This window comes from Microcaecilia unicolor, chromosome 3 (assembly GCF_901765095.1).
Source record: "Microcaecilia unicolor chromosome 3, aMicUni1.1, whole genome shotgun sequence".
Lineage (NCBI taxonomy): Eukaryota > Metazoa > Chordata > Amphibia > Gymnophiona > Siphonopidae > Microcaecilia > Microcaecilia unicolor.
In genome coordinates this window covers 247909062-247936033 of record NC_044033.1, presented here as the reverse complement: position 1 = coordinate 247936033, position 26972 = coordinate 247909062, and the positions used below count along the sequence as shown (strand labels likewise).

The 26972-nt window shown below is 44.5% G+C and overlaps 1 protein-coding gene and 1 pseudogene across 1 annotated transcript; one reads left to right on the top strand and one right to left on the bottom strand.

Moving 5' to 3' along the window:
* Positions 1 to 15562, top strand: part of LOC115464566 — a 32126-nt pseudogene extending 16564 nt beyond the window's left edge.
* Positions 15563 to 22557: 6995 nt separating this feature from the next.
* On the bottom strand, positions 22558 to 26025 carry LOC115465004 (olfactory receptor 2K2-like; the record flags this gene model as incomplete). Its single annotated transcript, XM_030195400.1, has 2 exons — positions 25117 to 26025; positions 22558 to 22593 (listed from the first exon to the last, which is right to left on the bottom strand). Coding segments are annotated over exons 1-2 (945 nt in total), but the record flags the coding sequence as incomplete, so codon positions are not given.
* Positions 26026 to 26972: the final 947 nt, after the last annotated feature.

Here is a 26972-nt window from a genome sequence, read left to right as displayed (position 1 = left end):
GGCTTAAAGCTTGAGCTGTACAATTTGGGCACAATCCAACCAGGAGGACACTGATTACATGCTGTATGTGGGATGGGGTCTTTAGGTATATCCGTAGCTGTCCACTGCATCACATGACTCTTTGCAATCTGCCTATATTTAATCACCTGATTTTGGCACCTGATTTTTAAAATATTGACTTTCCTCCCCACTCCAACCATACATTTGATACATTCTACCAAAATAAAAAGTTTGAACTCTTTTTTTATTAAAAAAAAAAAAGGCAGATTATTTTGAAAAGCACAAACTAGATTTATTCTGTTTTTGTTTCAACCCTTAGTCGCCTCCAAAATCCAAATGCAGTGAGAGCTGTGCTCCTGGTTATATGAAATTAACCAGGAGGGAAGAACCAGTTTGCTGCCATGATTGTGTTGTCTGTCCGGAAGGAGAGATCTCCAACCAGACAGGTGAGCAAATGTTATATAATCCATGTTTACTTTGGAAGGAATTACGAAAGACAAGAGAAAGGAGATATGATGGAGACATTTAAATATCTCCAAAACATAAACACACAGGAGGCAGATCTCTCTGAGCAGAAAGGAAGCTCTGGAACAAGAGGGCATAAGATGAAGACGAAGGAGGATAAACTCAAAAGTAACTAAGGAAATACTTCTTTACGGAAAGTAACTAAGGAAATACTTCTTTACGGAAAGTAACTAAGGAAATACTTTGTTACAGAAAGGGTGATGGATGATGGATGTGTGGAACGACCTCCCAATGGAGGTGGTGGAGATAAGGACTGTATCTGAATTCAAGATAGCACAAGACAGGCATGTGGGATCTGTTACGGGGAGGAAGCAAAAGTGGATGATATGGATGGGCAGACTGGATAGGCCATATGGCTTTTATCTGCTGTCATTTTCTATCTTAAATAATCCATCATAGATGAAGAAAGAGTCTAATGGTTAAGTCAGTATGCAGAGAACTAGGGAAGCCAGTGTCCAAATCCCACTGCTGTTTCTTGTGAAGATCATTTAACCTTCCATTGCCTCAGCTACAAACATGAAGGGCACTTCCATATCTCCAGATTCATAAATCTTGGTGTTGCAGGAATTGATGCATGAATTTATGATACTTCAGGAGTCAGACAGCACACCAGAATGAGAGAGAAATCTTCTTTATTTGCCAGCAAACAAAGTAGAACATCAGCATTAAGTCTCTTCTTCTCTTTCTCAGCTCTCTGTGTCTTTGTGGCTTCTGTCTCAGCTGCTTCTCTTCTTATGCTGTCTTCTCCTTCTTCTGTCTGTTCCTTCTGTCCTTCTCTTTCTTCTGAGCTCCTTCTGACGTAAACTGCTTCTTCTCCCACTTAAATACAGTTCTATCCCCCTCCTAGCCTAGCCCCCCCTTACTCTCCAATTGGTTAAGGAATAGATTAGCTACCTTGCCTCAACCAATCATTACTTTTAAAATATCAGTTACATAGGTTTGATATTTCTCAAACTGACCTCTGACCTGGGGCCCCTCAAGCCAGACATTTGGGCTCCAGAACTCCTGCATGTTATTATGATTGATTTCTCATCTATAGCTTAACCTGGATTCACTTAGAGGATAATGGATATTCTTACATTTATTATTCTCATATTCCTAGTACTAACTGCTAACTAAACTCTGGCATTCATTAAAGGGGTCAAGGGCCAATCTTACTTAATAGCATACATATCAGTTATTACTTTCAAGATCCATTCCTACATTTTACCTATAATTAATCAAGGAGAAGAGAGCTGACTAGTCCTGACCTTTTTCACCTATCAGCTTATACATTGAACCAGCCAGAACTGCAGAATAACTTAAAACACATGTTGGCCTCTTCACTGCAGTCCTTGCTTAGAAAGTCAGACAAAGAATTGAACAAATATTCTACATAGAAATTACAGAATAAAACATATTCTAAAATAAGCATCCTTATAAAACATATTCTAAATATCAAGAACTTCTAAATTCTAATCTATTGCCTCTCTCTAAACAGTATTTCTGCCTAATCTTTAAACTACAATATGTCATATGTCTGGCTCATGCCTGCTTGCAAAACTATTCAATATGCCTAATAGTATACAAATGTTGAGCTAGCCTTCATTATTCACAAGGGACAGAATTTCATTTCTCACTGACCTTTCTAACCTTTTGCTCGGCCAAGCTAGACATTGAAAATAACCTGAACCATCTGGCATTCCTTCACTTTAGTTGCAAGGTAAAAAAATTGAACTTTTTAAACACCAGACTTTTAATATCATTTCTTTGTCCACTGCCTCATTGGAATTTTGGAAATGATATTGTTACTAAGATTTGGACTGATTTGATTTAGAATTTCATGAAAAAATTGGGTGAAGTTATCCATGATGGAAGGAATGATTTTTTTTTAATGACTGGGAGCACACTTTAAGATAATTAATTTTTGTTTATTTATGAATCAGGAGATATGGACGAACTATTAGTACACAATAATTATTCCTTTCACATGAATTTTAAGGGCAAATAGCACTTTTCTGAGCACACAAAATTATTATCATTAAATATAAAAATGATGTGATATGGCTTAGTGGAGGGGTAGCCTAGTGGTTAGTGCAGTGGACTTTGATCCTGAGGAACTGAGTTTGATTCCCACTGCAGCTCCTTGTGACTCTGGGCAAGTCACTTAACCCTCCATTGCCCCTGGTACAAAATAAGTACCTGAATATATGTAAACCGCTTTGAATGTAGTTGCAAAAACCTCAGAAAGGCAGTATATCAAGTCCCATTTCCCTTTCCCTTAGAGTCAAAAACTTTTTTATGTTGAAGTCTGATAGATATTCCTCAGATCAAAAGAATTTTCAATATATACATCCCATCAAAAAGAAAGGAAAGACGAGGTTATCAGGGAGTGGAATCACTTGCTCCTTCTAAGGTAAGCGGGCAACTTCCACCTACATTCCTGCCAGTGCGGGTGATGTTTCACTATCACATTTTCAATAGTGAAAACAGACAAGCACTGCAGGATTCCAGGGAACCTGCTTGTCCCTAGTGATTGAAAACACCATTCCCCTCTAGCAACGGATCTGCCATTTCTGACCCATTTTGGCTCCTTGAATCCATTAGAATGCTTTTCTGTGCCGAAAAAGTGGAATCCAGTGGATAGCGTGTAAATACAAGGGTGCATTTATATGATCAGACTATGGGAGGGGCATCAGCAGGGCTGTCACTTACGCACAAAGCTTCTAGAATACAGTAACTGATGTGCACTCTTGCTGCATTTTGGCACCTATGGGTGGTGTAACTGTGGGTGCATAAGTGCGCCAATACCAGGTTACGCTAGTATTTTATAACAGAATCTGGGCACGAAGGAACCATTGTAGAATAGGTTCTCAATGTGTGGCATCAGGGCAGTGATGTAGCTAAGGATGGGCCTGAGTGGACACAGACTCACCTATTTTTAGCTCAGGCACACCCAGCTTACCCCCCCCCCCCCCCCCCACACACACACACACACACCTGCATTCAACATCTCTTCCTCTCTCCCCAATCCCCATCCCACAGAATGGCAACTCCTCCTGTCTCTGAATCCCCTCCCTGGTGAACTTCAGAGGCGGCTGCAGTGATTCATTTTCACTGCCTGCGCCAAACCGGCAGGCATTCCTCTTCAGCATCTCGCCCTCACTGACATCACTTCTTGTTTCATTACTGGTGGAAAGTGGCAGAGGGAAGCCTGCCAGGTCGATGCAGGCAGCAAAAGTTAACCTCTGTGGCCGCATCTGAGGTATAACAGGGTGTGGGATTCAGAGATGGGGGCAGATACTGGGCCGCTGATGGTGGAAAGGTAGAGAAGGGAGTGTGGTGCTGCCACTGGGTGGGTGCGCTCATTGAGGGCCAACACTGGGAAAAGCTGGGGTACTGGTTGAGGCGTAGGTTTCAGAACCACTGGGGTCGATACGGGAGCAGGATCTCAGCTGCTTGGAGACAGTCACATCGGCACCTCCTGTATGGAGGGAGAGTGGTCCTCCTGGCGCCGACGCTTCTGGGGAGCTGAATCCTTCGACGCTCCGGAGCTCCCGGCACCATGTATAGAGGGTGACCGATGACGATGCTTCTTGACCTTCGCCCAAAGCACATCACCCAGGCCCCTTGGTGCTGCTGAGGATGACGTTGAATCCTCATGTCGCCTCGGGGTCGGGTCTATCGACGAACGGTCCCGGGGGGCCTGCACAGCAGAAGGCCATGAGACAGGTGGAGACCCACTCAACGCCTCACTGCTCCCAGTGTCTAAGGGTCTCGAAAAGCCATGCTTACCACCACTTCCGATATCAGTGCAATGCTCAACATCAATTCTGATGCCTCCGCCCTCGATACTGATGTCGAGGAATCAGACTTGACTCCAAAAACCTTCTCGCGTTGAGCCTATCGGGAAACCTGAGTCCTCTTCTTCATGTGAAGACAGAGAACACACTTAGCAGGGCTATGGTCAGGCCCAAGAAACTGCAGACACTAATAATGGGTGTCATTTCCCTGAGATGGAAAAATTAGGACTTACCTGATAATTTTCTTTCCTTTAGTCACAGCAGATGCATCCAGGAACTGATGGGTTGTATCCACCTACCAGCAGGCGGAGATAGAGAACACTGAAAGAAGGCAGTGACCCTGGACGTCCAGCCCCTTCTATCTTCAGTATACAAAAGTTCCAAAGCATAACGAAGAAGAAACACAACACAACATGAACTTTCCTCACAGTGAACAAACGCACCCTGAACTGGAGCAAGAACAAAAGCGAAGGAGGGACCTTCTCAACCTCCTGCTTCATAACAACATTTATAAATTCTGTGTGCTTGTCTTCAATATCTCTGTATGAATCAAAACATCTGTATAAAACAAAGGCAGACAGGGCGGGATCCTGGATTCATCCGGTGTGACTAAAGGAAAGAAAATTATCAGGCAAGTCCTAATTTTTCCTTCCTTATCATCAACAGCAGATGAATCCAGGAACTGATGGGATGCATCAAAGCACTCCCTAAATTGGATGGGAACATGCGGCTCCGCGAGAGAGAACTGTGCCCCAAACCGCACATCCTGCTGCGCTGCGACATCTAGCCGATAATGCCGAACAAAAGAAAGGTGAGAAGCCCAAGTAGCAGCACAACAGATCTTTTGAAAGGGAAAGGGAAAATATACCACCTTTCTGAGGTTTTTGCAACTACATTCAAAACGGATTACATATATTCAGGTACTTATTTTTGTACCAGGGACAATGGAGGGTTAAGTGACTTGCCCAGAGTCACAAGGAGCTGCAGTGGGAATTGAACTCAGTTCCCCAGGATCAAAGTCCACTGCACTAACCACTAGGCTACTCCTCCACTGAAGAGAAAAGACACCCATTTCAGCCCACAGAGAGGACATTGCCCGCGTGGAATGCACCTTAAACACCTCTTGCGGAGGTCACGTGATGCTGTGAACAACAGCAGACGCACCTGGGATTGCTGCGAGGCCCGAACTCCCCCAAAACACCTTGAAATTCGACATCAATACCCAGATTGAGAGAAAAAGGGCTCAGAACAGTCCGAGAATATATGGACAAATTTCTGACCAATTCGCAAACGTTGATGGCTGCAAAAACACTTCGCAGAGGCGCGGAAAAGGCAAAATCGGGAGAAGACAAAATGGCGCCTAACTCGCCGCCCCGATCGGCCCAGACAAATCTAACGGCGGAGCTGACGGAGGCTGTAGTTAAAGCGTTAGATCCCCGACTGCAGCAGCTTTCGGAGCAAATAGCAGGAATTGCGCAGTCCACAACAGAGTTGCAACGGCGGACCGGCGAGGTCGAGTGCAGAGTTTCGGACGTGGAAGACACTCTACAGGAGTACAAGGATAAAGTGGACAGTATGGAGGCCATAATCAAAACACAACACGATAAGCTGGAGGAGCTGGAAAACAGAGCGAGGAGGGACAATCTCAGATTTGTTGGCTTCCCTGAGTCGGTAGCAGAGACGTCGCTGGCAAAGACCCTGGAAACATGGCTAATTGCGCACTTCCCTGAGGTGGCTATACAAGGGGAGATAACAATGGATAGGGTACATCGGGTGGGCCCGGCGAGATCGGATGCCACGAAACCCAGAGTAATTATAGCAAAATTTCATAGATATGCTCAGAAGGCGCAGCTTCTAAGTTCCTTTAAAAACAAGCGAGAGTCTGTGAAATACGAAGGGCAACAAATCAGGATGTTCCAGGACTATTCGGCGGAACTAGCATCCAAGAGGAGGGCATTTTCAACCATTTGCTCCCACCTAGTTGAAAAGAAGTATCGTTTTATGGTACAATTCCCAGCAATTTTAAAGATACAACATTTGAACCGCTGGCACGCATTTACAGAGGCAGCAGAGGCAGAAGAATGGGTGAAATCCTTGGAACCAGTGTGAAGGCAGTACACATTGCAGGTGTGTAATGGGGGTCAGCCGGGAAGTGAAGTTTTTGGTTATAAGATGGATGGTTTAAGCTTAAGTTACAAGAGGGAGAAGTTAAATGATGGGGGGGAGACGGCCTTAAGGCACCAGGTGAAGACCCAGATAGGCTAACCCTCAGAGAAAGAGGGGAGCCCAGAGCGAGAATGGGGAGGGGAGGGGAGAGCTATGGGGAGGGGGGAAGAAAATATAGTAATCGTGGAACAGTGAGAGGTAGGGTAGGACATGAGGGGAGAAGGGGAGGGGGGAGGGTATCAGGGAGAAGAATATTGAAAGTTGTAGTCAAAATAGGGAAAATTTAAACCATATTGCGACTTAAGAAGCAGGGCAATGGTAGGGTGGAACCACAGGGGATGGGCTGGGCCCCTGGGGTAGTTTTTCTAAGGGAACTAATGGAGGACATAGAGGAAGAGATAGGCACATAAGTCCACTTTGCGAGTAATATCGTGGAATGTTTCGGGCATAACATCCCCCATCAAGAGGACCAAGATTTTAAACCAGCTTAAACATCATAAGGCCTCGATAGCCTGCTTACAGGAGACTAAATTAACAGACATAGAACATGAAAAGTTAAAACAAAAATGGGTGGGAGAATGCTATTACTCGTCTTCAGGGGCAAAGAGAAGTGGGGTGGCAATTCTCATTAAAAAAGGTCTGATGTGTGGCTCTAAACTAATATATAAAGATGGGGAGGGAAGAGTGGTACTGTTAAGTTTAAACATGCAAGGAATGCGGGTTTATTTGTGTGCGGTATATGCCCCCAATTCCCAGGCAACTACGTTTTACCAAACACTAATTTCATTGGGCCTCCAATATACTGACGCGCCATGGATATGGGCAGGTGATTTTAATAAAGTTCTGGACCCGCAGTTGGACAGGTCAGGGAGGAGGGAACTCGAGGAGAGGGCTAGTTTGCAGGAGCTGGGAACAGAGTTGGGATTGGTGGACCCCTGGAGGTTACTGCACCCAACCACCTTAGACTACACTCACCAATCAAAGGCCCATGGGACGTGGTCCAGACTGGATTATATACTAGTGGACCAGTCATTATTTTTTAGAATTGAAAGAGCAGAGATAGGCCCGATGGAAGTGTCAGACCATTCATTAATTTGGATAGATGTGGTGCATGACATTCCCGGGGAGAAGGGCTATACTTGGAGATTCCCCTCCTTCCTGTATAAAGATGAAAGATTCACCAAATACATTAGAGAACAATGGGACCAGTACATAGCTACGAATGCAGGAACATGTGTATCCCCAATTATACTTTGGGAGGCCTCTAAAGCAGTAGTCAGAGGGGGGATAATAGCATACATGAGTGCTAGGGGGAAACAGATAGCGGCGGGCATAATTAACCTGGAGCAGGAGCTTAAGAGGGTAAAACATAGATTCATACAACACGCAACAACGGAAAACCGAGATGCTTTAACAGCCACAATGGTGGCCCTCAACTCCCTTATACACGAAAGGACCCAAAAACAGATGACGGGGAGCCGGTTATATTATCATAGGTTTGGGAATAAGGCGGGTAGACTTCTGGCCAAAGTGGCACAAACGCAGAGGCCTAGGAAGCTGGTAGCCTCCATCCTCCCTAAACGGGGTCCACGGGTTCATAATATAGAGGGAATCACAGAGGCCTTCCACAAGCACTTCACAGAGATGTATTCCAGGGGTGATAGTCCAGAGGAGCAATTAACCATTGACTATTTAATGGACTCTGGAATGCCTAAATTGACACAGACGGGGCGAGATTTGCTCTCCTCACCAATACAGGCCCAAGAGATTCAAAAGGTGCTCAAAAGCCTCCCTCTGGGTTCAGCTCCGGGCCCAGATGGATTTTCAGCTGAATACTATAAGATATTGCCGATACAATTTTATGGGCCATTGATAGAGTATTATGAAGCGGTGGTACAGAGGGGCTCCTTTACTCCTGGAGAAAATGAAGCAATAATAACACTAATTCCTAAGCCGGGTAAGCCGGAAGACCGAGTTGAGTCATACCGCCCAATATCACTTATTAATGTAGATTTAAAAATTCTGGCCCGAATACTGGCGGAGAGATTAGCACCTCGGTTGAAGGAGTTGATAGGGGAACATCAAGTGGGCTTTATTAGGGGAAGACATTCAGGAATTAATGTGAGGAAGGTCCTTATGTCAATTGCCCAGAGCCAAGACACAAAAACCAGGATGCTGATGGCCAGCCTCGATGCAGAGAAAGCTTTTGACAAAGTTAACTGGGAGTATCTGTTTCGAGTGCTAACATATGTGGGGGGGAGATGGCTGGTTTCTAAAAGCAGTCAAAACTTTGTATGACGGCCCCACGGCGAAGATTTTAGTAAATGGGGTCAAGTCTCCCAAAATTGAGATACAGGCGGGCACAAGACAGGGATGCCCGTTATCACCACTATTGTTTTGATTTACTTGGAGCCATTGTTGCGTACGATAGCAATGGATCCGGACATAGAAGGGGTTCAGTTTCCGGGGCAGGTGGTGAAGGTACTAGCCTTCGCGGATGACCTATTTTTAACTTTAACATGGCCACAATCATCGTTACCTCGGCTGTTAATGACAATAGAGGAGTTCGGGTTCCACTCAGGGTTCACTTTAAATACCCAGAAATCAGTAGCTCTTCCTGTAGGCCCGGAGTTGGTAACAGAATGGGAGGGAAGGTTCCCATTACAATGGGCACAAGGGGCGGTGACATATTTAGGGGTCCAGATCCCGGCTGACCTTAACACACTGTATACCCTAAATATGGACAAAATGAAAGACAGAGTTGGGAACGCACTTCATAACTGGCAAGCACTGCCCATCTCATTAATGGGAAGAGTGGCTCTTTACAACATGATCCTGTTCCCCATATGGATTTATGCTTTTCAAATGGTGCCAATGCACCTGAGTGGGAAAGATGAGAGATGGTTACATAAACAACTCAACAAATTCCTGTGGCAAGGTAAACGAGCGAGAATGCCAATCAAACGAGTCATGCTCCCGCGAGAGAAGGGAGGATTGGGACTATTGGATTTGAGGCTCTTCTCAGCAGCAAGCTCAATGCGACACATTTCCGATTGGTTTCGGAGTAAAGAATACTTTACAAACACACAAATGGAGATACAATGGTTTCGACATCAGCATTTTGCCAGTTGGCTACATACGCCCTCAGACACCAAAAAGACTGTTGGGGCGGCGGCGCCAATCTTCAGACCCTTGCAAAAAACGTGGAGATGGCTGACAAAACATTACGAACTGAGCACGACATCCTCACCGTTATTGCCAATTAGGGGCAATCCGGCATTCCCTGTGGGGGACACGTCTAAGATATTCAAGATTTGGGAGGAACGTGGAGTTAGATACTTGTTCCATGTGGTGACGGAGCAAGGCACGATGAAGCCATTCACAGAATTGTGCACGGAATTCAAACTGGACAAGAAAGATGTATTTGCGTTTATGCAATTACGGCACTATATCCAGTCACTTCCTAGCCCATCGCTTAGTGCGGGAAGTTGGGAGACATACAATACAATGTTGGGCCTGGACGACCAAACGCGGATACCACTTAAATGCTTTCACTGCCTTCTTAGGGAGCAGGTAAAGAAATATGACTATGATAAAGAAGCGGGACAATGGTCGGCAGAATTGGGAGTAACTGTCACAGCGGAACAGCTGGGAAATTGTGTGCAAAGGACCTATAAATTGACTGAGAATGCGTGCTGGCAAGAAACACAATTTAGGTTTATCCTGCGCCTTTATGTGTCACCACGCAGGGCCTATAAAGCGACACTAAGAGAAAATGATGCCTGTGCAAAATGTGGGTTAGCGAATGCCCATCTAGGCCATATGTTTTGGTCGTGCCAAAAGGTGCACAAATTCTGGAAATCTCTGGCAGAACAGGTGTCAGACATGTGGAAAGTAAAGTGGCACCACTCCCCGAGACAATTATTCCACAGATTTACAATACAAAGTCATAAACCGGCTGGCATGGAAACCTTTTTACAGAGGACAGTCCTAATGGGGAAAAAGGTGATCCTGCAGGTTTGGTTGTCTTCCGAAAATCCAATGATATCACAGTGGAGAGCACTGATGATCCACATGTGTTCCCTAGAACGAAGAAGAATCCCGGACCTAGCGTCCCAGAGGGGGGATGACTATTGCAAAATATGGGCCCCATTTTGGGAGACTATGACTGCAACTACAAAAAGTAGAATATTAAACTCTTGAAAGAAGGGAAGGGAGGGAGGAGAGGGTGGGATAGAAGGAGGGGAGATATTCAGGGGGGGAAGAAGGGGAATAAAAATGGAAAACAAGGAGAACAGTTTTGGTTGTAAGGATGGTTATCAATATTGTAATTTACATGTATGTACTAAGTTTCCTTGTGCACTGTTGTGAATAAACAAGAATTTCAAAAAAAAAACCACCTCTTGCGGAGACCTACCCAACAACAGGTAAGCATAAAAGATGACTTCCTTAAGCCAGCGAGTTATGGTGGCTTTAGACACAGGACAACCACGCTTTGGTCCCGCCAAAAGAAAGAAAAGATGATCAGAAGACCTGAAATCATTCGACATCTGCAAGTACTGTAACAGAGCCCTGCGGGCATCCAAAAGACGCAACTGTCCAAAAGACTCCGGAAAGTCCTCCTTACAAAAGGAAGGCAGAAAAATTGGCTGATTGATATGAAAAGCCAAAACAACCTTAGGCAGGAAAGAAGGTACAGTACGGACTGTAACGCCGGACTCAGAGAACTGCAGAAACGGATCCTGGCAGGAAAAAGCCTGAAGCTCTGACACTCTCTGTGCTGAAGCCATGGCCACCAAAAAAAATGTTTTAAGAGTCAAATCCTTCTCCGAAGCGCACTTGAGAGCTCGAAAGGCAGTTTCTGGAGCGCTTTCAACACGACCCTCAGGTTCCAAGACGGTCACGGCGACTGCAAAGGAGGGGAAGATGTAAAGCCCCCCTCAGAAACCGGACAATATCCGGATGAGCAGCCAAGGACAAACCGGCCACTCTCCCTCAGAAACAAGCTAACGCCGCCACCTGAACCCGAAGGGAATTGTAAGAGAGTCACTTCTGTAAACCTTCCTGTAAAAATTCCAACAACCGCGAGACCGAAGCCAGCATCGGCAAAGAAGACTTCGCAGCACACCACGCCTCAAAGATGTGCCAAACACGTGCATAGGGCGTGGAAGTGGACCGCTTGCGAGCCTGCAGAAGAGTAGCAATAACATTGTTAGAATAACCCTTTTTCTTCAACTTTGCCCTCTCAATAGCCAGGCCGTAAGACCAAAGCGGGAGGGATCTTCCATAGCCACCGGACCCTGATGTAACAGGTCTGGCAAGAGAAGCAAGCAAAACAGAGCTGCCACCAACATTCGCCTGAGATCCGCGTACCATGGACGAAGCGGCCAATCTGGAGCAACCAGTATCACCAACCCGTGGTGCAAACAAATCCATAGAAGAACTCGCCCCATTAAGGGCCAAGGAGGGAACACGTAAAGGAGATCCGAATGCCACTGTTGAGACAGGGTATCCATCCCTGCAGAACAAGGATCTCTCCTTCTGCTGAAAAAATGATCGACCTTGGCGTTTGATCCTGACGCCATGAGATCTAATCATGGAGTCCCCCATTTGGCACAAATCTGAAGAAAAACTTCCTCTGCCAGCTCCTACTCTGCCGGGTTGACCCGATGCCTTCTGAGGAAATCGGCCTGCACGTTGCTTTGGCAGGCAATATGGGCCACTGACAACAGCGAAGGTGACAAGATGGATGACGCCAAACAAACTTCTACTGGACTCAGAAAAAAGTTCACAGCAAGAGTTTATTCTTAAAAAACTGGACTCGACACGAGTCGTGTTTCGGCTGTTCAGGCTTGCCTCAGGAGCCCCTATATGGCAAAGTGCTATTGGTTCTCATAAGGAGTGTCTTGTGCAAACACTGGATTTCTCTAACAACACCTTAGGAAAATGGAGAAAGAAAACTTCTGAGCTTCTGGATGAGAGTGTGCATGCTTCGAGAACAGTGACGCTCAGACTTTGCACAAGACTCTCCTTATGAGAACCAATAGCACTTTGCCAAAAACAGAATGGGGAGGAGAATGAGGCAGGAGGGAGACAACATCAGACAGGGAAGAGACCTGTCTGCGCTTGGAATCAGAGTGCGCGTAGGAGAAGACAGCAAGTAGCCAGCAGAAACTGGGCCTCAGCAGCTGAAGGAACCCCAGGCTGCAATGACCTGTCAGAGGACTCAGGCAGGGCTCTTTTTAAAAGAAAAGCCTGATGTAATAATAAAACAAATTCAGGGGAGAAAACCTCACCCTGAGCATCTGCCCCCGAACCTGAGGCAGCAAAATCATGAGAGTCCCTCGGAATATCGGGAGTGACTCCAGGTGCCCCCCTGCATTCACCATCACCCACTACAGTGAGGCACGTGCCACCAAGATGGCGCCAGCACCGAGATCAGCAGGGCAGAAAGACTCTCTGCCAGACGAGACCGCCATGCTTCCCGGACCCGAGTCAAGGCAGTTCGCGCTGCAGAGTCCCGCTGCGGTCCTGCGCTTTACCGCTTCAGCCGCCACTGCCCCCCTCGCTAGCAAAAACAAAATGGCGGTGGCGTGCCAAAAAAGAAACCCTGCTCGGAAACACTGACAGCAGGAACCTTCCCAGGAGGAGCTGAGCAGCATGCTCCACACAGCCAACTACCCAGTCAGAAGGAGCTCGGGTCGTCTGCAGCATCTCACAAAGTGAGAGGAAAAGAGGGAAGGGAAAGGGGACTTGATATACTGCCTTTCTGAGGTTTTTGCAACTACATTCAAAGTGGTTTACATATATTCAGGTACTTATTTTGTACCAGGAGCAATGGAGGGTTAAGTGACTTGCCCAGAGTCACAAGGAGCTGCAGTGTGAATTGAACTCAGTTCCGCAGGATCAAAGTCTACTGCACTAACCACTAGGCTACTCCTCCACACAATGCTGCTTTTTTTTTTTTAACTGTGAGGAAAGTATGAGACAGGCAGTTAACAGACCAGAAGCTGGGAGGTTGGGAGATATGGGGTAAGGCAGGGACCTGGAACCAAGTATGCCCTCAAAGTGGGCACCACTAGCCTCACACCCCCTGCTCAACTGGCCCAAGCGCAGGATCCTCCCCAAGACACAAATCCAGGAGCTGGAGGGAATCCGTCCACCACCTGCTGGAGATAGAGATATACTGAAGATAGTAGGGGCTGGACATCCAGGGTCACTGCCTTCTTTCAGTGTTCTCTATCTCCACCTGCTGGTAGGCAGATATAACCCATCAGTTCCTGGATTCATCTGCTGTTGATGATAAGGAACATCCGATTACACAGTGTATAGCGCTTGAAGCCACTGGGAGTCTTCGTGGGCATGGATGGGAAAACCTCGCTGGCCAAATTAAACAACTCGATGGTGCCTAAAAAGGGGCAAGGCACAGAGAAAGAGAAGGGAAGAACCTGACCGGAGTCAAGGCCTTAACTAGCAATAATTGGATGCTAACAACCAATTATTGCAGCTAATTGGCTTTGATTGGCAGTTGCATGTGCATCTTGCTGCGTGCTATTCTATTAAGATCCGTGCACAACGTTTATAGCATGTATCTGAAAAGGGGATATGGCAGAGGCATTTCCAAAAGTTGTGCACGAAATTCTAGATTAGGTCGATCCATGCCTAAGTTAGGTGCCACATTTCTACCTGTTTTCAGCAGGTGTAAGTCTTGCGCTCAACAGTTAGGCGGTGATCTGCAACTAAGTGAAATTCTATAAAGCATACATGCCTTTTATTGAATCGTGCTTAGTGGAATTTTGAATGCCATTTATTGGATTCCCTCAGTTCACTGAGAGATGTTGCCAATGGTGCTTTTAAGTGTGGCTAGGAAAGGTAGACATTTTCAAACCTTGCATGTACATTTCAATAATTATTTTATCCATAAAAAAGCCATGTGCAAGGAGCTATGAATACTTTTTATATACAACTGCTTTAAAAATGAAAACACACACATGCTTTTACTCTGAGAAGGATAGAAAATACACACAGTCTTTTTTATGGGTCAATTTCCAAAATTTCCACCCTGGGACATACTGTAATACTGCATAATTTAAATTACAGGGAAAAGAAATATTTTTTAATGAAAGAGAAAATCGTTTATTATGCTAATAATAGTATTCAAGGAGATTCTGAGAGAATATGCTTTCTTCACAGATATGAGCAACTGTATCAAGTGTCCAGATGACCAATGGCCCAATCAGAGGAGAGATGCCTGCATCCCAAAAGTGATAACCTTCTTATCCTATGAAGAGCCTTTAGGGATAACTTTGACTCTCATATGTATTTTCTTCTTTCTTGTCACAGCTGTCATTCTGGGAATCTTCATTCATTACCGAGACACTCCCATAGTGAGAGCCAATAACCGGGACCTCAGTTATATTCTTCTCATCTCACTCATGCTCTGTTTCCTCTGTTCATTGGTATTTATCGGCCATCCTGAAAAGATAACCTGTATTCTCAGACAGATTGCCTTTGGGATCACTTTCTCTCTCTCTCTCTCCTCAGTACTGGCAAAAACCATTACTGTAGTCATGGCCTTTCATGCTACCAAGCCTGGTAGCAAGCTCCGAAAATGGATGAGCTCCAGGGTCCCTAACACTATAGTTCTTTCCTGTTCCCTTATTCAAGCCCTCCTGTGCTTCATCTGGTTGTTCACTGCTCCCCCATTCCCATATCTTAACATGTACTCAGAAACTGGAACAATACTAATTGAATGTAATGAAGGCTCAGTAGTTGCATTTTACTGTGTTCTGGGTTACCTGGGATTTCTGGCAGGTATCAGCTTCATCGTAGCTTTCCTAGCAAGAAATCTGCCTGACAGATTCAATGAAGCCAAGTACATTACCTTCAGCATGTTGGTGTTCTGTAGTGTCTGGATCTCCTTCATCCCAACGTACCTGAGCACCAAGGGCAAGTACATGGTGGCAGTGGAGATATTCGCCATCCTGGCCTCCAGTGCTGGACTTTTGGGCTGTATATTTTTCTCCAAGTGCTACATTATCCTTCTGAGGCCCGATAGGAACAAAAGGAAATACCTAACAAAAAACTGAAGATTTGAGTGATCAATATGTTCATTTAGCGATAGGAGAATCAAAGTGCATTTATGTGAATTTTCCCTGAAAACGTGATTACTGTGGAGAAAAGGCCCATATACCACAATCTAAGAACATAAAAATAGCCATAATAGGTCAGCCCAATGGTCCATGTAGTGCAGTACCCTGCTTCCAGCAGTGGCCAATCCAAGTCACAAGTACCGGGCAGAAACCCCAAAAGTAGCAACTTTCCATGCTACTGATCCCAGGGCATGTAGCAGCTTCCCCCATGTCTATCTCAATAGCAGACTATGGACTTTTCCTCCAGGAACATGTTCAAATCTTTTTTTAAACCCAGATACGCTGACCACTGTTACCACATCCTCTGGCAATTAGTTCAAGAGCTCCTATTTGTTTTAAAAGTATTTCCATGTAACTATATTGAGTGTCCCCTGGTCTTTGTACTTTTTGAACGAGTGAAACCACTCAGAATTACGGAGACCTCAATCATATCTCCCCTCAACGTGGGTGGAGGCGGGGGCTATCCTGGATGTGGAAAGATTGGGAGAGAGTGTGAGGAATTTGCATGGCAGGTGGAATCAGGACTGGAGGGGAGGATCGGAGGGTATCTGCAGATTTTTTTTGTTATGTGGGCCCCGACTGAATATCGGTTGGGATCCGCAAAAGCTTTGGTGGCCAGCACGCATATGTGATCGGTGGCCCAACTGTTTGGGGAGGCTAGAGGGGGCGGGGTTAGGGGTGGGGCCAGGGGTGGAGCTTAAATCCATAATTGTCTGATAACACACAGAAAAAATAAATAAATAAAAATAAAAGTCACAATTAATACCTTTTATTAAATTTAGATATTAGATATGTATCATATGTCAAAGAATAAAGTGGTTGCTCAAAGCATATACTAGCCACAATCGCTCAACTACAAAACACTATGCACAACTTTGTGCAAAAACAAACTCAGAACCTTACTGTACCATAAATATTACACTGGGCAGAACCTAACACACCAATATACCACCCATATGGAAAATGCAGACCGCCAACAATATGAAACAAGGATCATAATATCACAATTCTCATGTAGAGCCACAAAACATCCTAATTCATGTTTAATGTGGGATAAAATGCCATACATAAGTAAATAAATATAAACATTTAATGTTGAGCACCTGATTCTCAAAGTGGACATATTCCAAACACTATAATGAAAATAAAATGATCTTTTCTACCTTTGTTGTCTGGTGACTTTGTTTTTCTGATCATGCTGGCCCAGTATCCGATTTTGGTGCTATCTGTCCTCTTAACTCCATTTCCAGGGCTTCCTTTCCATTTATTTCTTTACTTTCTGCCTTTCTTCTTCATTTCTGTCCTCGCTCCCCTGCCTCCACTCCGGCCATCCATACCCACCCATTGATTCTCTCCTCTCCCCTGCCCCCCTCCAGCCATCCACACCCACCCACCCATTGATTCTCTCCTCTCCTCTCTGTTCCCAGGCAGATTTTCTAACAGGAGCTGCTCATCCAATCAGAGAGCTCTATTTGAAAGCAGATTAACATACAGACACTCTAATGGGAATTTTTAGTCAAAAACACATTTTTGATCCAGTGGCGTAGCCACAGGTGGGCTTGGCTGGGCCAGGGCCCAACCATTTATGGCTCAGGCCCACCCAACAGTAGCACATGTTTAGTGGTAACTGGTGGGAATCCCAAGCTCCGCCAGCTGAAGATTTTCCCCTGATGGTAATGAAAATGCTACTCTCCATGACACTGGCACCTGCGCATGCTGAGTTTTCAGTGCATGTCTGCTGCCAAGGTGGAAAGAAGCGTTTTCCCACCAGCTGAGATAATTTTTTTTTGGAGAGGGGGGAGAACACTTGGTGCCCACCCATTCTTGCCTAGGCCCACCCAAAATCTGTTGTCTGGCTACGCCCCTGTTTTGATCAGAGCCATGCCCTAACATTAAGGCTGTAAACATTTCCAACAATTTTTACCCATAAATATGCAAATGAGAACCTCCCAAAAACAGACTAATTTGCATATGGCTTGAGCAAATTTGAGTACATAGCATACCAATCCCACTTCCTAGCACCTAAATTCTGCAATTAGATTTAATGCAAATACTTTTAAAACTTACTTTTAGCACTTTTAAAATTTCAGGGGTCAGTGCAAGTCTCTTTGGTGTGAACTACTCATGTGCAGGAATTCATGATCCTAGTTAAATATCTCCGTGGCAACCCAGGATACCTCCAGCCAACCCCCCTGTTCTGCTCTCCCAGCAGTAAGATAATCAAATTACAACTGGTTATACATAAGGCTAGAGACGGCTTTCACTGCTGCTATTTAAACCCCCCAGAGCAGCAGGACTCGCAGAAGAACTACTACTAATACTATTTAGCATTTCTATAGAAACAGCTGATCCATCCTGCTGTGGCTGGGGAGGCATAGCCTCCCCAAGCCTCTTATACCGGGAGCCTTTGCCAGCATGGGAACAGTTAGCCCATAATATTCTATGTCACTGCCTATACATGGCGCTGAATATCAGGGAGTAATTTAGCTGGCCACGATCAGCGTTTAAAATGCTGACCACCACCAACTGAATATTAACCCTATGCTATCCATTTACAGAATAATTCTATAACTTAGGTGCTTGCATTTACATGTGCATTGCATACATAAATATTGAGAATACTAGCATTGGCACATATTTGTGCACCTTTAGAAGGTAATGCAAAACTCATGAATAATTATATAGGGGCTATGCCCCTACTGAAATAACTATGGTGAGAGCTTGATTTATTATTATTATTATTATTAGCATTTGTATAGCGCTACCACACACAGCGCTTAGCACCTTTCAGCTATTACTATGGACAGTGCTGTGTCCCAAAGAGAACTGCTTTTCTAAGAAATTGCTCAAGGACTGCTCGGATCACCTGACAGGGATTGCAACCTGATCCTCTTGTACAATACCAAGAACTCAAGTCAGGCCAACCCAGCTCTTAGGAGCCTGGGCATGGAGGAAGGCTACAACACCCATATCACTAGACTATTTAGAGTCTGGGACTTTCACCCTTAGTGATGCAAACTGGATATCCTTGTGATTTATAGGGTCTCAGAAAGTTCAAAACAAGGGGCAGTGCCTATGTGCCAGATGCTAAAGCCAGAACTGTATATTACTAGCATCTTCAAGGATATTATTTGTCTAGTGCTATCACTGGAACTGAACTAGTGGCCCTGTGTCATCATCTCTCAGCTTTTAAAACATACTACTACTACTCATTTCTATAGCACTACTAGACATACACAGTGCTGTACATATTACAGACTGGTACTTTCTCTGTCCCTAGAAAGCTCACAATCTAAGGTTTTGTACCTGAGGCAATAAAGGGACAAGTGGCTTGCCCAAGGTCACAAGGAGTTGCAGTGGGTATTGAACCCAGGTCATCAGGATCAAAGCCACATATAGCACTGTTCCTGCAAAGACTTCTTGTCTGCATTCCAGGGAGAGGGATTCATCATAGCAAACAGCAGCTATGGATCTGACACTGCTGACACCCAGAGTCAGCCTCCCTTATCAGGTTGTAGCCAAGCTCTTTATCATAATGGGCAAATAATCAGAAGGCTATAATTGGGGCCTAGGTTATTTGCATCATGTTTTACTTCTCCTAAGTTACTTACAGGCTCATTTTCAAAGCACTTAGCCTCCCAAAGTTCCATAGAAACCTATGGAACTTAGCCTCCCAAAGTGCTTTGAAAATATGCCTCTGTGTCTCTGTTCTGATTCTGTCTTTATATATATAAGTTTGTCTATATCATTATTTAATTGCTTTGACTTGTGATAGTTAATTTTATTTTTATAACACTTGGGCCTTGTGATCTATGCTTGCCAATATAACAGGGGCTGTGGACTTCGATCTATAAATCAAAGAACGTGAGTGTGATTTTTCTAAATTCCAGAATTTCCAGAGTGCTAATTACGATACAATCCGCGTTCTTATGTGCCCATGCAGGAATCCCTCTTTGGAGTCTAGAGGTCCTGCAATGCCTTATGATGGTGTATTTCACAGACACCACAAGGTAAAAGTTTATCCCTTGAAGCAGCCCAATTAGGGTGAAAGAGGACCATGTCGGACAGCATTTTAATCTACTTTAATAAAGATTTTTAACATATCTTCTACCTTGACTGTGTCTGCTTCCACAATCTGTCTTGCCACTTTAGATTTGGAGGTTCTACTTAGATATAGCAGTTATTTGAATTGTAATTACTTAATTAATACTGACAGGCCTTTAGTTTTGTAGATTGCACAGCTCTGGTGTGAAGAGCAAAGGTTTTAAATATTCTTTCTTTTCTCTAGGCTTCCTGGCACAGTGACTTTGACTGATAAGGAGCTGTACCTTGGCTTACATTTATATTCGTGTAGTATTGTGTGCAGACACACTGAGAGGAAAAGAGAAAGGGCTTTTTATTTTTATGCAGTGTGGATATATATTGTTTTAACTCTTTATGCAAATGTTACATGTTAGCCATAATATGGTGCTTCTGATTTGTTATTGGGTTTCAATGTATGCTGTAGTCAATTTGAGGGATATGTAGTTGAATCTATTCTTAGCTCATATTAGCATTCTTGTTATGCTTATCTGCCAGAGGCTTGCATTCCTCAGATTCTGCAGCGAAAATAAGCCTGATAGTAACATAGTAGATGACGGCAGAGAAAGACCTGTACGGTCCATCCAGTCTGCCCAACAAGATAAACTCATATGTGCTACTTTATGTGTATACCTGACCTTGATTTGTATCTTCCATTTTCAGGGCACAGACTGTAGAAGTCTGCCCAGCACTAGCCCCGCTTCCCAACCACTAGCCCTGCCTCCCCCCACCAGCTCTGCCACCCAATCTCCGCTAAGCTTCTGAGGATCCATTGCTTCCAAACAGGATTCCTTTATGTTTATCCCACACATTTCTGAATTCCATTACGTTTTCATCTCCACCACCTCCCGCGGGAGGGCATTCCAAGTATCCACCACTCACTCTGTGAAAAAATACTTCCTGACATTTTTCTTGAGTCTGCCCCCTTCAATCTCATTTCATGTCCTCTAGTTCTACTGCCTTCCCATCTATGGAAAAGGTTCATTTGCGGATTAATACCTTTCAAATATATGAACGTCTGTATCATATCACCCCTGTTTCTCCTTTCCTCCAGGGTATACATGTTCAGGTCAGCAAGTCTCTCCTCACACGTCTTGTAGCTTTTCTTTGCACCGCTTCAATTCTTTTTACATCCTTAGCAAGATACGGCCTCCAAAACTGAACACAATACTCCAGGTGGGGCCTCACCAATGACTTATACAGGGGCATCAACACCTTTCTTCTGCTGGTCACATCTCTCTCTATAAAGCCTAGCAACATTCTAGCTACAGCCACCGCCTTGTCACACTGTTTTGTCGCCTTCAGATCCACAGATACTATCACCCCAAGATCCCTCTCCCCGTCTGTACATATCAGAATCTCACTGCCTAACACATATGTCTCTCATGGATTTCTACTCCCTAAGTGCATCACTTTGCATTTCTTCGCATTGAATTTAATTGCCAAACCTTAGACCATTCTTCTAGCTTCTGCAGATCCTTTTTCATATTTTCCACTCCCTCCCGGGTGTCCACTCTGTTACAAATCTTAGTATCATCTGCAATAAGGCAAACTTTACCTTCTAACCCTTCGGCAATGTCACTCACAAATATATTGAATAGAATCGGCCCCAGCACCGATCCCTGATGCACTCCACTTCTCACCTTTCCCTCATCCGAGCGAATTCCATTAACCACCATCCTCTGGCGCCTGTCCGTCAACCAGTTCCTAATCCAGTTCACCACATCAGGGCCTATCTTCAGCCTGGCCAGTTTATTTAAGAGCCTCCTGTGGGGAACCGTGTCAAAACCTTTTCTGAAATCTAAGTAAATTACGTCTATAGCACGTCCATGATTTAATTCTCCGGTCACCCAGTCAAAGAATTCAATGAGATTCATTTGGCACGATTTACCTTTAGTAAAACCATGTTGTCTCGGATCTTGCAACTTATTGCTTCCAGGAAATTCACTAACTTGAAAGTTACAGGCCAGTATCCAACATCCCGTTTCTAGGGAAACTCATAGAACAAACAGTCTGTGTTCAACTTAATGAATGACTAGAAAAGAGTAACTGGCTAGATCCATATCAATCTGGATTCACAACTGGTTAAGGAACAGAAATGGTCCTCATTATCCCTGCTAGATGATCTTCACAGAAACCGAAACAAGGGATTTGCCTCGATGTTAGTACTGCTAGATTTCTCAGCAGCTTTTGACACTGTGGATCATGACATCTTACTAGCACGACTGAGAGAAACAGGTATCAATGGAACAGTACTTGCCTGGTTCAGATCCTATCTATCAGATAGGCAACAATCCATAATGATTGGCAGCAACTCATCACCACCATGGACACTGACCTGCGGGGTACCACAAGGATTGATACTGTCACCTATTCTGTTCAATTTCTACCTCAAACCACTAGCTCAGCTGATTCAGTCAATGGACACTCAGTTCTACATCTATGTGGATGATGTGCAGCTACACATACCCATTGAACCTGACTTACCTACAGCCTTGAATAAACTGATCACTTGTCTAACATCAATTCACGAATGGGCTAAACACAACAAACTTTGCCTGAACCCAAGAGTATTGTGTTCAGTTTTGGAGGCCGTATCTTGCTAAGGATGTAAAAAGAATTGAAGCGGTGGAAAGAAAAGCTACGAGAATGGTATGGGATTTGCGTTACATGACATATGAGGAGAGACTTGCTGAACTAAACATGTATACTCTGGAGGAAAGGAGAAACAGGGGTGACATGATACAGACGTTCAAATATTTGAAAGGTATTAATCCGCAAATAAACCTTTTCCGGAGATGTGAAGGCAGTAGAACGAGAGGACATGAAATGAGATTGAAGGGGGGCAGACTCAAGAAAAATGTCAGGAAGTATTTTTTCACAGAGAGAGTAGTGGATGCTTGGAATGCCCTCCCGCGGGAGGTGGTGGAAATGAAAACAGTAACGGAATTCAAACATGCGTGGGATAAACATAAAGGAATCCTGTGCAGAAGGAATGGATCCTCAGGAGCTTAGTCAAGATCGGGAGGCGGGACTGGTGGTTGGGAGGCAGGGATAGTGCTGGGCAGACTTATACGGTCTGTGCCAGAGCCGGTGGTGGGAGGCAGGGATAGTGGTTGGGAGGCGGGGATAGTGCTGGGCAGACTTATACGGTCTGTGCCAGAGCCGGTGGTTGGGAGGCGGGGCTGGTGGTTGGGTGGCGGGGATAGTGCTGGACAGACTTATACAGTCTGTGCCCTGGAGAGCACAGGTACAAATCAAAGTAGGGTATACACAAAAAGTAGCACATATGAGTTATCTTGTTGGGCAGACTGGATGGACCATGCAGGTCTTTTTCTGTCATCATCTACTATGTTACTATGTTATGAACTCAAGTAAAACCTAGCTTCTCTGGGTCCCTAACACAAGTGGATACATACCTGACATCAAAATCCCTTTTGGAAAGTATGAACTCCCCCTCAAATCACAAGTCAGGAACCTTGGAATACAGTTAGATTCAACCCTTACTCTGATTCCCCAAATGCAAGCAACCTTCAAGAGCTGCTTCTACTATTTGCAACAGCTACGCTGCCTCTCTCCTTACCAGGGGCGTAGCCAGACAACAGATTTTGGATGGGCCTAGGCAAGAAGTGGGTGGGCACCAAGTGTTGTCCCTCTCCCCCCCCCCCCCCCAACCACCACCAAAAAAATATCTCAGCTGGCGGGAAAACGCTTCTTTCCACCTTGGCAGTCTGCAGCAGGTATGCGCTGAAAAATGAGCATGCTCAGGTGCCAGTATCATGGAGAGTAGCGTTTTCATTACCATCAGGGGGAAGTCTTCAGCTGGCTGAGCTTGGGATCCCCACCAGCTACCACTAAACGTGTGCTACTGTTGGGTGGGCCTGAGCTCTAAATGGGTGGACCCTGGCCCACATAGGCCCACCTGTGGCTTCGCCATTGCTCCTTACATCAAGAAGGTAAATCTTATCCCAGTTGTGCATGCCATGGTAACATCAAGACTGGATTACTGCAATACACTATACAATGGTCTGACTACAAAGGGCCTGCACCAGCTCCAGTTGATTCAGAATGCAGCAGCAAGACTCATAGAAAGTTGCAAGCAACGTGATCACACCACACCATTTTTGCAAAAGCTTCATTGGCTACCAGTACAATACAGGGCTAAATTTAAAACTCTATGTCTGATTATTCCGTTATTATGATTGCTTTGATATTCTACGTACCTATCTGTATCTATATTTTGAAATTCTTATCCTATAATGTGTACATGTTGCTATAACATTTTGTGAGCTACATTGAGCCTGCAAATAGGTGGGAAAATGTGGGATACAAGTGCAGCAAATAAATAAATAAAAAATCTTCAAGGCCCTGAAAGGAAATGACCCTGAGTATCTGAAGAATAGGATGTTCCTCCACATACCACCAAGGACACTAAGGTCCTCCCAAGAACTTTCACTAACTACACCCTCTCCAAAAGACATTACACGATGTGATACCCGCAAGCGAACCTTCTCCGGAGTATCCTCCACACTCTGGAATGCGTTGCCTGAAAGGCTTCGCTTAACACAAGACTACCTCTACTTCAGGAAGCAGGTGAAAGCTTGGCTCTTCAACCAAGCGTTTAATGGAAGAGGTACCTGTTAGTCTCACTCACACACACAAGGATTGACTCGGGCTGCACACACTGCAGCGGGACATGTTTATCCACTCCTACCCTAGCAGAGATAATATTTAACCATCTCTCTGACCTCACGTGCAACTTTCTTCAAATCAATCACCTTACTTTCTAATTCTTCCTACTTTCTTACTCATCTATATGTTACAACTTTGCCTTACCCTTCACTACCAATTATAATGTTCTAGTACATATTGTGTTGTCATTGCAAGTAGTATACCATGCCATACTTTGTATTGTTGTTCGAATATTTTTACTGCTCTAATTGCCTATTTTTCATGTTTGATCTATTCTTACTGTACACCACCTTGAGTGAATTCCTTCAAAAAGGCGGTAAATAAATCCTAATAAATAAATAAAATAAAAACAACCTCTAATCAGCATGAGTCAGTTATAAACAGTGTTTCAGAAGTGAATGTGGCAAGCCTTGACCCTAATTCTAATTTACTAGCTGAAGTTACTGAGTTTGTTAATTTTACAGAAGCAGCTTCCTCTCTGAATTCCTGTCAATGTACTTCCTCCTTCTCGTGAATCCGTTTTGTATTTTTTCCTTTCTCACATTTCTGTTTCTTTTTTCCTATTTTTCCCTCACTCTCTACGTCTAATGCATTTACTTTTTATGTTCATCCTATTTCTTTCCCTCTTCTTTATGATAAGTGCTGACAAGTCAAGAATTACTGGTTGAACAGATTTAAAGAATCTATTTATTGGACTATAAAGTGATCCCCGTTCTTGTCTTTCTCAAGGCTCCCTTCACTTCATTGTTCCGTAATGTGTAGATGAGGGGATTCAGCATAGGGGTGATGGCTCCATAGAACAGGGAAATGATTTTGTCATTCTGAGGTGACACCACTGAACGAGGCCTCATATACATAAGTATACAAGTTCCATAGAAGATAGTAACGACTGTCAAGTGAGAGGTGCAGGTAGAGAAGGCTTTGTGCCTTCCATTAGCAGAGTGGATCTTCAGGATGGCAGCTAGAATGTGGATGTATGTATAGAGAATGAAGGAAAGGGGAAAGATGAGGATCAGCACACCTACTACAAAAATCACTATTTCTATAAGGCGGATATCTGTGCAGGCTAATCTCAGAACTGCCGTAACCTCACATGTAAAGTGGTTGATTCTGTTGTGTCCACAGAATGGCAATGTCAATGTGAACGCTACATGGATCACAGCTAGCAGGAAACCACTTATCCAGGTACAGGTGGCTATCTTTATACACACCACTCTGTTCATGATGGTGGTATAGTTCAAGGGATGACATATGGCTACATAACGATCACACGCCATGATTGCGAGGAGAAGACATTCTGTTTCCCCCAGTGAGAGAGAGATGTACATTTGAGCTGCACAACCATTGAAAGAAATGGTTTTCCTCTCTGAAAGAAAGTTCTTCAGGGACTTGGGAATGTTCGCAGAGGCATAACAGATATCCAGGAAGGAAAGGTTGCAGAGGAAGAAGTACATGGGGTTTTGGAGATGACGGTTTAGAAGAACAACCATGATGATGAGCACATTGGCACAGAGGGTGACCAGATACACTGGAAAAAACACCACAAATAAGATTAGTTCTAGCTTTGGCTGGTCCGAAACTCCCAGTAGAATGAATTCGAGCGTGGATGTTTGGTTCTCAATTTCCATGAGGTATTCAGGTGACACAGGAGGAGGGTTAACCTACATCTGTAAAAAAAAAATAAATATAAATATACTGCAGGTGACAGCAGAAATTATTGCCATTTTGAAATTGTCTACCTATTTATTTAGAAGCTCGTTTTAGATAGAACATAGAAATTAGAAATTATATTTATTTATTTTATTTAAAAATGTATAACCTGCATATCTGCAACCCTAAGAAGTGAACAATACTATTTCACAAAACATACAATATAATATAAAGCATATTTTTGTAATCCTGAAAGCAAGGCATTACAATAGTCAAAACGAGGAATCACTAGGCTTTGAATTACTAAACGAAAATTCTCGTGGGACAGATAATCCTTCAATCTTCTAACAAGTCTTAATTTGAAAAAGATACTACTAATCACCTTACCTACCTGAGATTTCATATTCAGTGAAGAATCTATCAAGACACCCAAAGATTGAATTTTCTTACTACATAGTAACATAGTAACATAGTAGATGACGGCAGAAAAAGACCTGCACGGTCCATCCAGTCTGCCCAACAAGATAAACTCATATGTGCTACTTTTTGTGTATACCCTACCTTGATTTGTACCTGTCCTTTTCAGGGCACAGAGCATATAAGTCTGCCCAGCACTATCCCCGCCTCCCAACCACCAGCCCCGCCTCCCAACCACCGGCTCTGGCACAGACTGTATAAGTCTGCCCAGCACTATCCCCGCCTCCCAACCACCAGCCCTGCCCCCCACCACCGGCTCTGGCACAGACCGTATAAGTCTGCCCAGCACTATCCCCGCCTCCCAACCACCAGCTCTGGCACAGACCGTATAAGTCTGCCCAGCACTATCCCCGCCTCCCAACCGCCAGCTCTGGCACAGACCGTATATGTCTGCCCAGCACTATCCCCGCCTCCCAACCACCAGCCCCGCCTCCCAACCACCGGCTCT